This window comes from Agelaius phoeniceus, chromosome 32 (assembly GCF_051311805.1).
Source record: "Agelaius phoeniceus isolate bAgePho1 chromosome 32, bAgePho1.hap1, whole genome shotgun sequence".
Classification (NCBI taxonomy): Eukaryota; Metazoa; Chordata; class Aves; order Passeriformes; family Icteridae; genus Agelaius; species Agelaius phoeniceus.
Genome location: NC_135296.1, coordinates 1,951,196 through 1,963,538, shown reverse-complemented (window position 1 = coordinate 1,963,538; position 12,343 = coordinate 1,951,196). Strand labels below are relative to the sequence as shown.

Here is a 12,343-nt window from a genome sequence, read left to right as displayed (position 1 = left end):
TGATAACCACTAAAGAGCTGATATCCACTAAGCTTGCTTAAGGTAGCCATGGCTACGAGCAGCCTGGGTGTTTGGACTCTCTGTCCCCAGGAGGGACTGAGCTATCCGGCCCGTGCTGCTTTGCTCGGGGGCAAAACCTGCCCTGCGGGCTGAGGGGCAATACGAGTCCAGGATCCCAGGACCCTGAAGAGAGGGCAGACAATAGCTTATAAACAGGGGGGTCTCGGGGAGGATAAAATCTCTGGCTAATTGGGGGAACTGGGGGTGGAACACAAGGCAGGGAATACAATGTGTAAACCAATGAAGGATTTCAAGGGAGGAGAACAGCTTGAGTAAACTAATGGGGTTTCGAAGGATAAAAACTGACAGGGAAGTTTCTAAAGGGGAGGGCAGGTTCGGGGAGGGATTGACATTTAATGGAAGGAGGAGTAAGGAAGGTTCTGGGGCAAAGGTAGGGGCAGGAGGGGTTAACAGCTGAGAAGGGGGGGACGTTTGAAACTTGGCAGGGAGTAGCTGGGTAACAAACAGAACTAAACTGAATAACGGGGAGGACAGTAAAGAGGGCTTGCAAAACCACAAATTACACAGAGAACCTGCCAAATAAAGAAAACACACTACAACAGATGGACATCCTGGGGGTGTCCTCAACTCCTTAAGGGACACATCAGGATTGTCCCCAGCAGGGGATTGCGGGATCCCTGATGGATTTTTGAGATCCCTGATGAATTTTGGGGGTTTTTGGGATCCATGATGAATTTCTGGGGTTGCAGTACCGGCCAGCATGCGGAACCTGTCATGATGGATTTGGGGCTGGGGCTCTCTAATGGAGTTTTTGGGATCCCTGGTGAATTTTTGGGAACCCTGATGAATTTTTGGGGTCACTGACTGATGTTTGGGGTTGCAGTCCTGGCCACCATGAGGGACCTGCTGCAGCATGGGCCACTGGAGGCAGCAGCCAGGGCCACCCTTGGGGACAGCCTGTGGATCCTGTGGCTCAATGTCACCAGCAATAGTTCCGTGGCCGAGAGCCTGGGGGGACTTCCAGGGGGATGCGTGGACATCATGGGTCAGGAATTTTGGGGGGTTCTGGGGTGGTTTGAAGTGGGACCCATAGCACGGGGAGTGGACCCAAAATGGAGGGGGAAGGACTCAAAATCAAAGGGTGTCATGGGATGTCGTGGGGTGTCACAGGTGTCGTGGCATGACTCCACCTGTGCCAGGGTGGGCGCAGACAGTCAGTGCCAGGAATAGCCATGGGAACATCCTGAGGGAGACAGGGACACCCTGCAGGACACAAAGAGACCCTGCAGGACATGACCCCAAGACCTCGGGGACTTCAGCCCACCAGGGGTGGGGGCAGGGACATAGGGAGAGGGACAGGGAAACACAGAAGGGGACAGGGACACACGGGACAGGACAGGGACACACAGAGGGGTGACAGGGAGCCATGGTGGGGGATAGGGACCTACAGAGGGGAGGGACACAATGCAACCATGACACATATCAAGGGACAATGTTGCCACACCTGTGTGGATGCTGCCACCAGGACACCTCTGGTAACACCCAGTGCAGGGCAACGTGACCCGCCAGGTGACACTGACCTTTTCCCCTGTCCCCAGCCTGTCCCCAGGGGCAGTTGAGGTCCCCTAAGGGCAGTGGCCCTGGGACACCCATGTGGCTGTCACTTGCTTCCAGGCCACTTGTCACCAGCTGAACAATGTCTCCACCCATCTGCCCTGATAGGTGGTGACATTCAGCTGGGACACCACGGTGGTGACAGCGGGGATGTGGTGGAAGGAACTGCATCAGGCCGTGCTTTGCCATGGCGAGATGAAGGTGCTGGTGGCACTGTAGTGGTGGCATTGACGCTGTCCCAGTTCATGTCCCCATGCATGTTTCCCATGTTCCCATCCATGTCTGTGTTCCGCCATGTCCCACATGGTCCTGTCTATGTCCATGTCCCCCCATGGCTCTACACATGTCATTGTCCCCCACATGTCCCCATGCATGCCTTAGTCCAACGCCTTTATTTCTACCCCAGTTTCAGGGCTTTGAAAGGAATGAACAGAAACCTTTTTGTTTCAAGGCAGAAAAAAAAAAAAAGATTTATGTATCCATCCTGGCAGAGCATCCACGTGCTTGGGTGGGTGGGAAGAACCTTTTTTGGAGGAGTTTCCACCCAACCGTCTTGAAAATTGGAAAATTGAGGGTTTTGCCCTAGTCCGTCCCCATTTGGCTGTGGAAGATGTCTGTGGGTCAGAGAGAATTAAAACGATGGATTTACGTTGGAGAAGACCTCCAAGACTATCCAGTGTTGTTAAGACCACCAGAAGATGCAAAAAGTGATTTTTTCTAGGGTCAGGAGTGGACAAATCAGCTCTACAAAATGGATTTTGGATGTTATTCTGTGGATGTGTGCAGGTGCCCAGAGGGAGACAGGAGGATGTGGAGCCCCCCAGCCAGGTGTCTTCCCAACATGGATCACCGGCACCACGGATCACCGGGGATCACTGGGGATCATCCAGGGTGGATCTCCCGTGGGGGATGGAGCTGGAGCACCATACAAAGCTCTTCCTGCACTCAGGAGGACTCACAGGGCTGCCCTTAGTGGTGGCTCCGTTGATGGTGGGTCAAGGCGGAGCTGTGCCGGAATCTCTTCCCACACTCGGGACACTCATAGGGCGTCTCCCCGGTGTGGATGCGCCGGTGGCTGGTGAGGTGGGTGTTGCGCTTGAAGCCCTTCCCGCAGTCGGGGCAACGGAAGGGCCTCTCGTCTGTGTGAATGCGCTGGTGCAGCAGGAGATGGGAGCTGGTGTGAAACCTCTGCCTGCATTGATCACACTCATAGGGCCTCTCTCCCGTGTGGGTGCGCCGGTGCTTGACGAGGGTGGAGTTGTCCTTGAAGCCCTTCCTGCAGTCAGGGCAGCGGAAGGGCCTCTCCTCCGAGTGAATGCGCTGGTGCTGGAGGAGATGAGAACTGGTCTGAAACCTCTTCCTGCATTTATCACACTCGTAGGGCTTCTCCCCAGTGTGGATCCTCTGGTGGACAGTCAGGTGGGAGCTCCTCCTGAAGCTCTTCTCACACTCAGGACACTCATATGGCCGCACCTCTGTGTGGATTCTCCAATTGATGACGAGGTAGCATCTCTTACTAAAGCTCTTCCCACATTCTGAGCACTTGTGGGGCTTCTCCCCATCCTGAAGCTGCTCATCAACCCCCAGCTCCGAACTCCGGCCACCTCCCAGGCCCAGGGTGGGTCTTTCCTCCTCAGATCCCTGTGATCTGCGTTTGCAGCCCCTCCTTGTGAGGGATCTCCAAGGCTTTTCCTCCCCGTTGGATTCCTGTGCTGTGGAGCCGCACAAAACTGCCTCTTCCACGAGGTTCTGCTGTGGGGATTTGTCCTCCCTGCTCTCCATCCTCAGCTCCTGGTCTGGGGGAGGAAGGACAAGGAGAGGATGGGATTTGCCTCCGTGCCACTGGGAAGGGCAAGGAGATGCCCCCAGCGTGTCCCCAGCAGGACAGCTTTGGCAGCAGGGTTGTCCTGCAGCCGGGGGCTGTGCTGGGCTGGGAGATGGAGCAGGAGAGAGAGAGAAAGGGGCACTGACTTCCTCCTCACCTGCCTGGGGCTCCCGGGCCATCTTCCTCTTCCTTGCAGCCTCCTCCTCCTCCTGCATCGGGCCAAGGTTTGGCAATGGGAAATCCTGGTTTGGGGGTGCAAACAAGGTGTGAGAGCTGGGGATTCCTCCTGCCCAAGCCCATCTCTAGAAGTCACAGGAGCAGGGATTGAGCTGGGAGAGGCCGGGATGGGCAGCGTGAGGCTCTCGGCTGCTCCCATCTGATGGGGGCGGGGGGAATCCGCCCTGGGGAATAGGAGAGGCAAACTGGGAAAACTGTGGGCTGCAAATCCACACTTGGGCTTGGTGGGGACCCTGGGTAGGAAATTCCATCCCTTTGGGCTGATGCCCGAAATATAAGCTGGAAATAAATCCCCACAGAGCGGTGTTTTTAGATGTCACGTGCTGTGGTATATTCATACAGTAGGTGTTGCTCAGTGTCACTGTGTCACTATAACATCATCACCTACCTGCCAGAACTCATTTACATTGTATGATCTCATGGTTTTTAGATAGTTCTTCTGCACTGCACTTGCCTAATTCAGGGTCTGTCAGGAGTCTGTGATTGTCCTGGTTTTGCAGGGGGGGCATTTTAGGAAAGGCTTCCAAGGCCTTCTTCACATCTGAAGTTTTCAACTTTGTCTTTGGAGCATGTGCAGTTATGGTGTTCCTTGGTGTGTCTGATCCTAACCAGCCTAAACTCTTTGTTTTGTGGCTCATTGGCTTTGCACAATTTCTCATTAGTACTATCCCTATCTATTTCTGAAGCTCTCCACTTGGCTATTTTTTTTCTTCTTTTTTCTGTCTATTTAGCATTAAGCAACTAGTTAACCATATACAAGCCATTGCATTGTAGAAAGTTATTTATATCAGGTTATATAGTCACCAAAACCCACATATATATATTTATATAGATATATAAAAAGTCGTGATTTAGGTCCTATTGATATCAGGTTATATAGATCTATCAGGCTATACTGATATCTTATAACTCAAGCTGTATCATCACTTTGTAACTTTGATCTAAGTTCTGTCAGCATCAGGGCTCTTCCCAAAGGCCTGGAGGTGTTGGAGCAGGGACTGCAGAGATGGGTGAGGGTTCCCAAGAGTGGGATTTTGGGGATAGGATCCGTGGGGATGGGAATGTCCCGGGGCAGGGTAAAACGTGAGCCAGGTGTGCAGGGCAGGACCTTGCCCTGACCCCAAGCACTGTCCCAGCTGCAGGATCTGCTTCCCATCAGCCTCTTCCTCCTGTGGCCCCAGGCCCAGCTTGGTGCTGGACAAAGGGGCTGGGCCAGGGTCATCCCCTGGTGGGGGCTGTGCACTCCCTGTGCCCCCTCCCCAAATTCCCTCCTGGGGGAGCAGGAGCTGGGGCAGGAGCCCTGTGGGGAGGGACAAGGGGGTGACACCAGGATGGGAGGGTCACACACGGCCCAGGGGGATCCCCCCTCACTCCCAGGGCGCCAGGAAGACAAAGCCCTACACAGAACCCCTGTCCCCCAGCAGCACCTTGTGGGCAGGGTCTGGTGGCACCTCTGGGGGGTCATGACTGCCCCAAAACCCCCTCCCAGCCCCACAGCCACTCCCAGCCCCCTCAAACCACCCCACAGGTCCTGGCTGCCCCCCACCCCCAAACCACTCCATGCACTATGAATGGCCATAAGATCCATCAAAACTCTTTTCCACCCCCCAAAGACCCAAATTCTCTCCAAGCTGCACAGCCCTTCCAGAACTCCCAAAACTCCCCCACAAACCCCTCCAAAACCCCTTAAACCCCCTCCCAGCACCAGAAATGCCCCTAAGAGCCAACAAAACCCCCTTTCAGTCTTCTCAGCATTCCCTAATCCCCTTCCCATCTCCACATAGCACTGACCAGGAGAGGTTGGTGGACAGGAACATCCACAGCTGGAGAGCTCAGGCACTTCATCACCGTTTTAGGCACTTCCATCCCTTTGGGCTCTTCCCAGAGGCCTGCAGATGTTGGAGAGGGGACTGCAGGGAGGGATGAGGGATGCCAAGAGTGGGGTTTTGGGCACAGGAGGAGGGGCTGTGTGAGCCACTTGCTGGGGTGTCGATCTGGAGGCTTCCCTGGTGATCCCAGGGCCCCAGGCTGCAGAGCTGTCACCACCTCCTACTTGGGGTGGTGGCTCTGGTGGGACCTCTGTTCCTTGGGGCTCTTCCTGCAGCCAGAGAACTTGTAGGGACCCTCCTCTGGCTGGGTCCTCCAGGTGGGTCCTCCAGGTGTTCCATGAGCTTTGCTCCATGAGCTCCTACTGTAATTGACTGGGCTCTCCTGGGATCATATGGAGATCATACTGGGAGTGACTGGGAATGACTCCAAGCATGCTGAGGGCAACTGGGATATACTGGGAGTGTCTGTAACCCTATTGGGGGTGACAGGGAGCGCACTGGGAGCAACAGGGACCATGCTGGAGGCATCTGGGAGCAAGTCTGGGTCTACACAGAGGGCAACTGGGCATGACTGGGACCCTGGTGGCAGAGACAGGGATCATACAGGGAGTGACTGGGACTATACTAGAGGCCACTGGTATCACACTGGGAGCAACAGGGAGCAATTGGAACCATGCTGAGGGCAACAGGGATCATACTGGGAGTGACTGGGCTCTGGGAAGCACAGGATGGTGAGGAGCAGGAGGACAACTCCCATCCCAGCCCCACAAATAACCCCTATTCCTGTGGATCTCCCAGCCCCTGGCTCCCCCAGCTCACCCCTGCTCTGATTGTTCTGGACTTGCAGCAGCTCCAGGTCAGTGGAGGATGTGCTGGGTGCACCCACCAGGCTGGCTCTGGAACTCCCAATATTCTGGCTCAAATCTGGCCCTGCTCAAAGGGGGTCCCAGCCAGGTCCATGCAAAGGTGGGTGAGGAGGCTGGAGCACTGACTGAAGCTCTTCCCACATTCCAAGCACTTGTAGGGCTTCTCCCTGCCATGAAGGTGCTCAGGAACCACCAGCTCCAAGCTGCACCTGGATCTCTGGCTGCTTTCCCAGCACAGGGTGGGTCTTTCCTCCTCATGGCTTCCTGGGCTGGGTTTGCAGCCCCTCTTCATGTGAGATCTCCCGAGCTTTTTCTCCCCATTGAATTCCTGCAGTCGAGCCTCTCAGAACAGCCTCTTCCACGAGGTTCTGCTGTGGGGATTTGTCCTCCCTGCTCTCCATCCTCAGCTCCTTGTATGAGGGAGGAAGGACAAGGAGAGAAAGGAACAAGAAAAAGGAAGGAAAAAACCCCAGAAAGACAGAAGGAAGGAAGGAGAGAAGGAGATTTATTTTTGTGCCACGGTGAAAGAGATTTCTCCAATCCACTTCCGGCAGGACGGGGTTGGCAGCAGGGTTGTCCTGCAGCTGGGGGCTGTGCTGGGCTGGGAGATGGAGCAGGAGAGAGGGGAAAGGGGCACTGACTTCTTCCTCACCTGCCTGGGGCTTCCAGCGCATCTTCATCTTCCTCATGGTCTCCTCCTCCATCTGGTCAAACTTTGGGAACTGAAATTCCTTTTTTGGGGGGAAAAACAAGGTGTGAGTGTGTTGGCTTGGGTGTTCCTCCTGCCCAATTCCATCTCCAGAAGTCACCAGGTGTCCATAAAAACCTCCAGACCACCAAGGTTCAGCCACCCTCATAAAAACCCAAACCACCAAGATTCACCAACCAACCATTCACCCAGGAGTTCCCCCGCTACTTTGGGGTTCAGGGGTCCCCCCTGTCTGGCCTTCTGCGGCTCCAGTGGGTATTGGTATCCCCTCTCTCTGGGCTGCAGGGCTCCTGGCAATCCCAGAGGTTCCCTTCCCTGGGCTCCCCAGGTGGGTGTCAGAGGGGCTCCAGGGGTACCAGCTGTGCGGGGTCCCCGTTTCAGGGCCCCGGGGTACCCATGGGTCTCCCTTGTCCATGGTCCCAACATCTCCAGTGTGAAAAGTGCATATTATATGACTCTACGCAGATATTTAGCATATGGATTTTGATGTATTGATTAGTAGTGCTGTATTAACATTTTAATAATATATGTAGTCTTGTAATTAAAAGGTAACTTTTGTAGTTTAAATAAGAACTATGTTAGTGGGATTTTTTAAGAAAGGAATGAGGCACTCGCACCAGATAGCAGCCCCAGGACACCTAAATCTTTCAGAGAAAAAGAATTTATTGCCCTCTTATTAGAAGAAACGAACTTCGTCCCGCCTCCAAGGCGCTGTTAGGATTAGAAGGAAGAAGTTGATGATGACCAGACAGAATCCTGTATTTGAATGGAATTTATGCATCATGTATGAAGTGGATGAATATGCAACAGGCTATTGCTTTTAAGGGTTAATCCTCTGTTAACCCGTGTCCTTTTTCGAGCTTGTGCTGCCCAGAAAAAGGTACCCAGACGTCCGTAACTCTTTGTCTTTATTGTCTCATATTCTCCTAATTCAACTTGTCCAAATTATTATTACTCTAATTGTATTACTATTTTTATAACCATTTTGTTACTATTAAACTTTTAAAATTTTAAAAACAAGTGATTGGCGTTTTTCACATCTAGTCTGCTGGGCTTCCCCCTATCCGGGCCCCACGTTCCAGGCTCCCGGGGGTCCCCCTTATCGGGATGTCGGACCCCGCAGGCTGCAGAGGCTCCCCCAGCTCCGGTGCCGCCCTCTCCGCTCTCCCAGCCCCAGCCCCGCCGGTCCCGGGCGATCCCCCCGAGGCTCGGGGCTGACGATGCAGCGCCTGCCCCGGGCAGCCCAAGCACCACCGCGGGAGGGTCCCACGCACCCCCGGCCCAGCGCCGGCAGTGTTGCCGGCAGCCAACGCTGAGACCCCCAAAATTCTGTCCCGGAGCCGCTGGGCGGGCTCCCGGCCCCGAGCAGAGAGCTCTGCCCAGGGGCTCCCGGGGAAAGGCGGCGGCGCTCGGCAGCGGCCCCAGCCCGCCCGGCCTGCGGGAATTCGCCCACATCGGCACAAAATCTTGCCCCAGAGGAGGCCCTTGGAACACCTGCCTGCGGCTCCTCCCTGCCCCGGAGATCCTGGGAGCTTCCCCGCTGTTGCAGGCGGGGATTTGGACCAGGGAGGCTCTGCGGGTCCCCCTGGGCTGTGCCCCCTCCCCGCCCGTGCCGGCCCCGGTGAATCGGTAAAACCAAAAGTCGTGGGCAAAAACTCTCTAACTCAAAGTCAAAGTTAGAAAGTGGTGTGTTTATTACGCCGGCGGGTGGCACGGGCAGGGTGGTCCCTGAAATGTGTGACTGCGCCACACAAGGATTTTTGCCTTCTATTTATTTCCCAAAAAGAATACATATGCATAACCCCAGCACCTCCCATCCCCGCTTTTGTGAAATACAAAGCTGTGTTTCGTGTCAGGTACATACAGGCAACGTGTGTGTTTGTGATTGTGATATGTGTGGACACTGACCATGGGACAGTTATAAAGATGAATTCTAATAAATAACTGAGGAAGTAAAGCATGGAAGAAGGCCTTTGAACCTATCCTTTGTTTGCAATTAACCTTTATAAGTCTTAATTTGATTTAGGAGCATTTGAATTAAAGCTTTAAGGATGTTGCTTTTTGACAGGAATTTTTGCTTGTAGCTAAGCCTGAAAGAGTTTTGCAATAATAACCTTTTGAAGTATAATTTTAGAATATTGCTTGTAGTAAGAATCTTTGAAACTATAGCTTTAGAATATATAAAAAAGAAACATGCTTATCTCATGCCTTAACAAAACAGTGAAAAGCAGCTTGAGAAAGGAAGATGAACATCAATTCAACGATTAATAGTTTCGATCAAGGGAAGCTGGACATCATTGTTATGAGATTTATAGTCCTTGCAATAAAAAGGTGGACACACATCTGGAAACTGGAACTCCATCAACTGGGATACTTCTTTCTTCTTTCAGAAGCTGGACCACCATCATCTGGGGATACTCCTTTCTGGGAAACATCCTGAGAAAAACTAAATCACAATAGTGTATAGAATTGTGATGTGAAAATTGGAAATAGAAACTGCTGATGAGTACAAATTGGGAATAGAAACTGCTGAGAAAGCTGATGAGTACCCCTATAAATACCTGTAAGCCTCAACTATCGGTGTGCAGTTGGAGGGAAAACTTCCCCCACTGTACCCAGCGCTGTATTGCTCATGCTTTACCATATTAATTAATAAATTGATTGCTGCTTGAATATTGACCTAGTCAAGCTTCTCATTTATAACACTTTGTATTAAAATGAGGTTATTAGTCCTTCATGAGTGCACAATTCTTCTCTTGAATGGGTCAGTGGTCCCAGGGAAGAAGACAGGAAGGTCTTCGTCAGGTCCCTGTGACCCTCTGGCAGGATCCAAGGCCCCCTGCTTCCTGATGGATTGACACAGGGTCCAGGTGCTGGGCATTGTTCTACTGGTTTCAATATGTTCCTATAATGGTCCACTTGCTCCACTTCCTTCAACAAATGAGCTCATAATATAACAATGAGCTTTAGCTTAAGCATCTAATAATCATTAACCTATCATTGGTTTATCTAACTTCAATATGAACTGGTCCTAACTCTCAGCTAAAATCTTACATTTTTAAAACCATGATTCACCGGTGCTGATGTTTGGCCCAGGCTCTCTGGCTGTCCCCAGCTCCCACAGGATCCCAGCATGACCGGGCCCCGAGCCCCTGCTCAGCCAAGGGTCAGTGTCCATCGCCAGCCCCTTGCCATGGGCTCCGGCCACTGCCCACCCCGGCACAACCTGCATCTCCCAGGGCAGCTTGCTCCAGCCGGCCACTGGAGGTTCTGCAACGAGGCAGAATATTCAGTTCATGGAATCTTTGTTATCTCTGCTTACAAGTGCAAAACCAGCTGCTGCTGAGACAATCCTGTCTCTGTCTGAGTGAAGGCTTCCCACCTGTTATAGATACATATTATAATATTGGCTTTTGGCAAACAAAAAATGGATTTTATATGTGTAATGTTAAAGTAACTTTGTTATACGGTTTTTATTTCTGTTGTTAATTAAGCTTAGACATAGAAGTGAAATAGCTATGCTTCTGTTAAAATGCCTGCTTGGATGGGATAACATCCAATGAACATAGGATGAGGACACCTGCTACAGATATGTCAAATATCAGCACTCACTGTATGAAGACAGTGTGGACCAAGACCCAAAACCTGGAGGTGATAAAAAAAGGACTAAAACCACAACCAAGGAATCTGCATGCTCTAAAAAGGCGGACCCAAGGAGGAGCCATGCTAAATAATTCTTGGAACATGTAAACTGGTTTGGGGGAAAAGTTTACTATGCATAAGGATCTATGAATATGCAACAGGCTGATGTAATGGAAAAGGTATTTAAGGGGTATCCCCAAAGATAACAGGGTGGTCTTGGCTGAGTGCCAAGATGCACCTGGCCATAATACCCTTTGCTCTATGGTCCCTGTCTCCTATTGTCCTTTATTAAACTTTTCAAATTTTCACAGGACAGTGAACGTGTTTTTCACACCACCCAAAATGCTGCATTCAGTTCTGACACACCATTAAGAAATCCAAGAGCAAACTGAAAGCTGACTACAGAATCTTGCAAAATCAGATCCAGGAACATTTTGTTTTAAAATCTCAAATACTAACAGAATCTGAGAAAGTCAACAACATTACAAAACAAGCTTCCAGCACTGGGACTAGAAGAGTTCAGGCAATGCATTTGATTGGAATGAGCCCTCTCTTTCTGACATGTGAGCAATGCCATTGAATTTCCTAAACCGGGGAAATGGGGAGCCCTGGCAGCAGCAGCTTCACACACAGCAATGACACAGAACAGGGCAGGGCAAGCAGCTGCCAAAGTTATAACTTCTACTTGCAATTAAGAACTTTGGTTTCATATTCTACTATAGCCACTATAATATAGAGTCAAAAAATCTAAAATTACTAGTAACAAATATAATAACTGTAGTGTTAATAGCAAAAATAGAGATAATAGCAATAATAAGAATGAATAATGGTATTAAACCCTACCATGCTTATACTAGGTTTGCATGGCCAGGTTTTGGGGAGGGGGAGGGGGGCCTAGGGGCACCTTCTGTGAGAGGATGATGGAAGCAGCTGCTCCTCCATGTCCCACAGAGGCAATTCCAGCCGGCTCCAGGACAGACCAGCCGCTGGCCAAGGCTGGGCCAGTTAGAAATGGTGGTAACACCTTTGGGATAAGAGATTTATGAAAATTGGTTATCATGTAGTTGTAGTTGTGACCAGGGTGAGAACATGTGAGAGAGGAACAACTCTGCACACCCCCAGGGCAGGGCAGGAGAAGGGGCAGGAGCTGCTCCAGGGGCTGGAGCTGATTGCCCTGAGACTCCCTGGGCAGCCCCTGGGGAGGCAGCTGGGCCCCTGCAGCCCATGGAGGGCACAGAGAGCAGAGATGCACCTGCAGCACCTGGAGGAGCCCGTGCTGGAGCAGGGGGTGCGACCCCATGAGAAACCTGTGCTGGAGCAGGGACCTGCAAACCCATGGAGAGAGGAGCCCACACTGGAGCAGGGTCCTTCCATGTGAGCCAATGGGGGAGTGAGCCACGTTGCAGCAGTTTGTGAAGAGCTGCTGTCCCTGAGATGAACTCACCTTGGAGGAGTTCATGGAGAAGTGTCTCAGGAGGGACCCCAGGGTGCAGCAGGAGAACGACTCCTCTCCTCGAGCAGCAGGAGAAACAACAGGCGATGAACTGAGCAGAAGCTCCATTGCCTGTCTCCCTGCACCCACTGCAGGAGGAGGTAGAGC

General features: G+C 52.0%; 1 protein-coding gene across 1 annotated transcript in view; it reads right to left on the bottom strand.

The window, feature by feature from the left end:
* LOC129133504 (uncharacterized) overlaps window positions 1-12,343 on the bottom strand; it is a 148,063-nt gene that overhangs the window by 92,460 nt on the left and 43,260 nt on the right. The window contains exon 4 of the mRNA XM_077192283.1: window positions 2,648-3,067. Within this exon, the coding sequence (XP_077048398.1) occupies window positions 2,648-3,067 (420 nt within the window). The remainder of the gene's footprint in view (window positions 1-2,647; window positions 3,068-12,343) is intronic.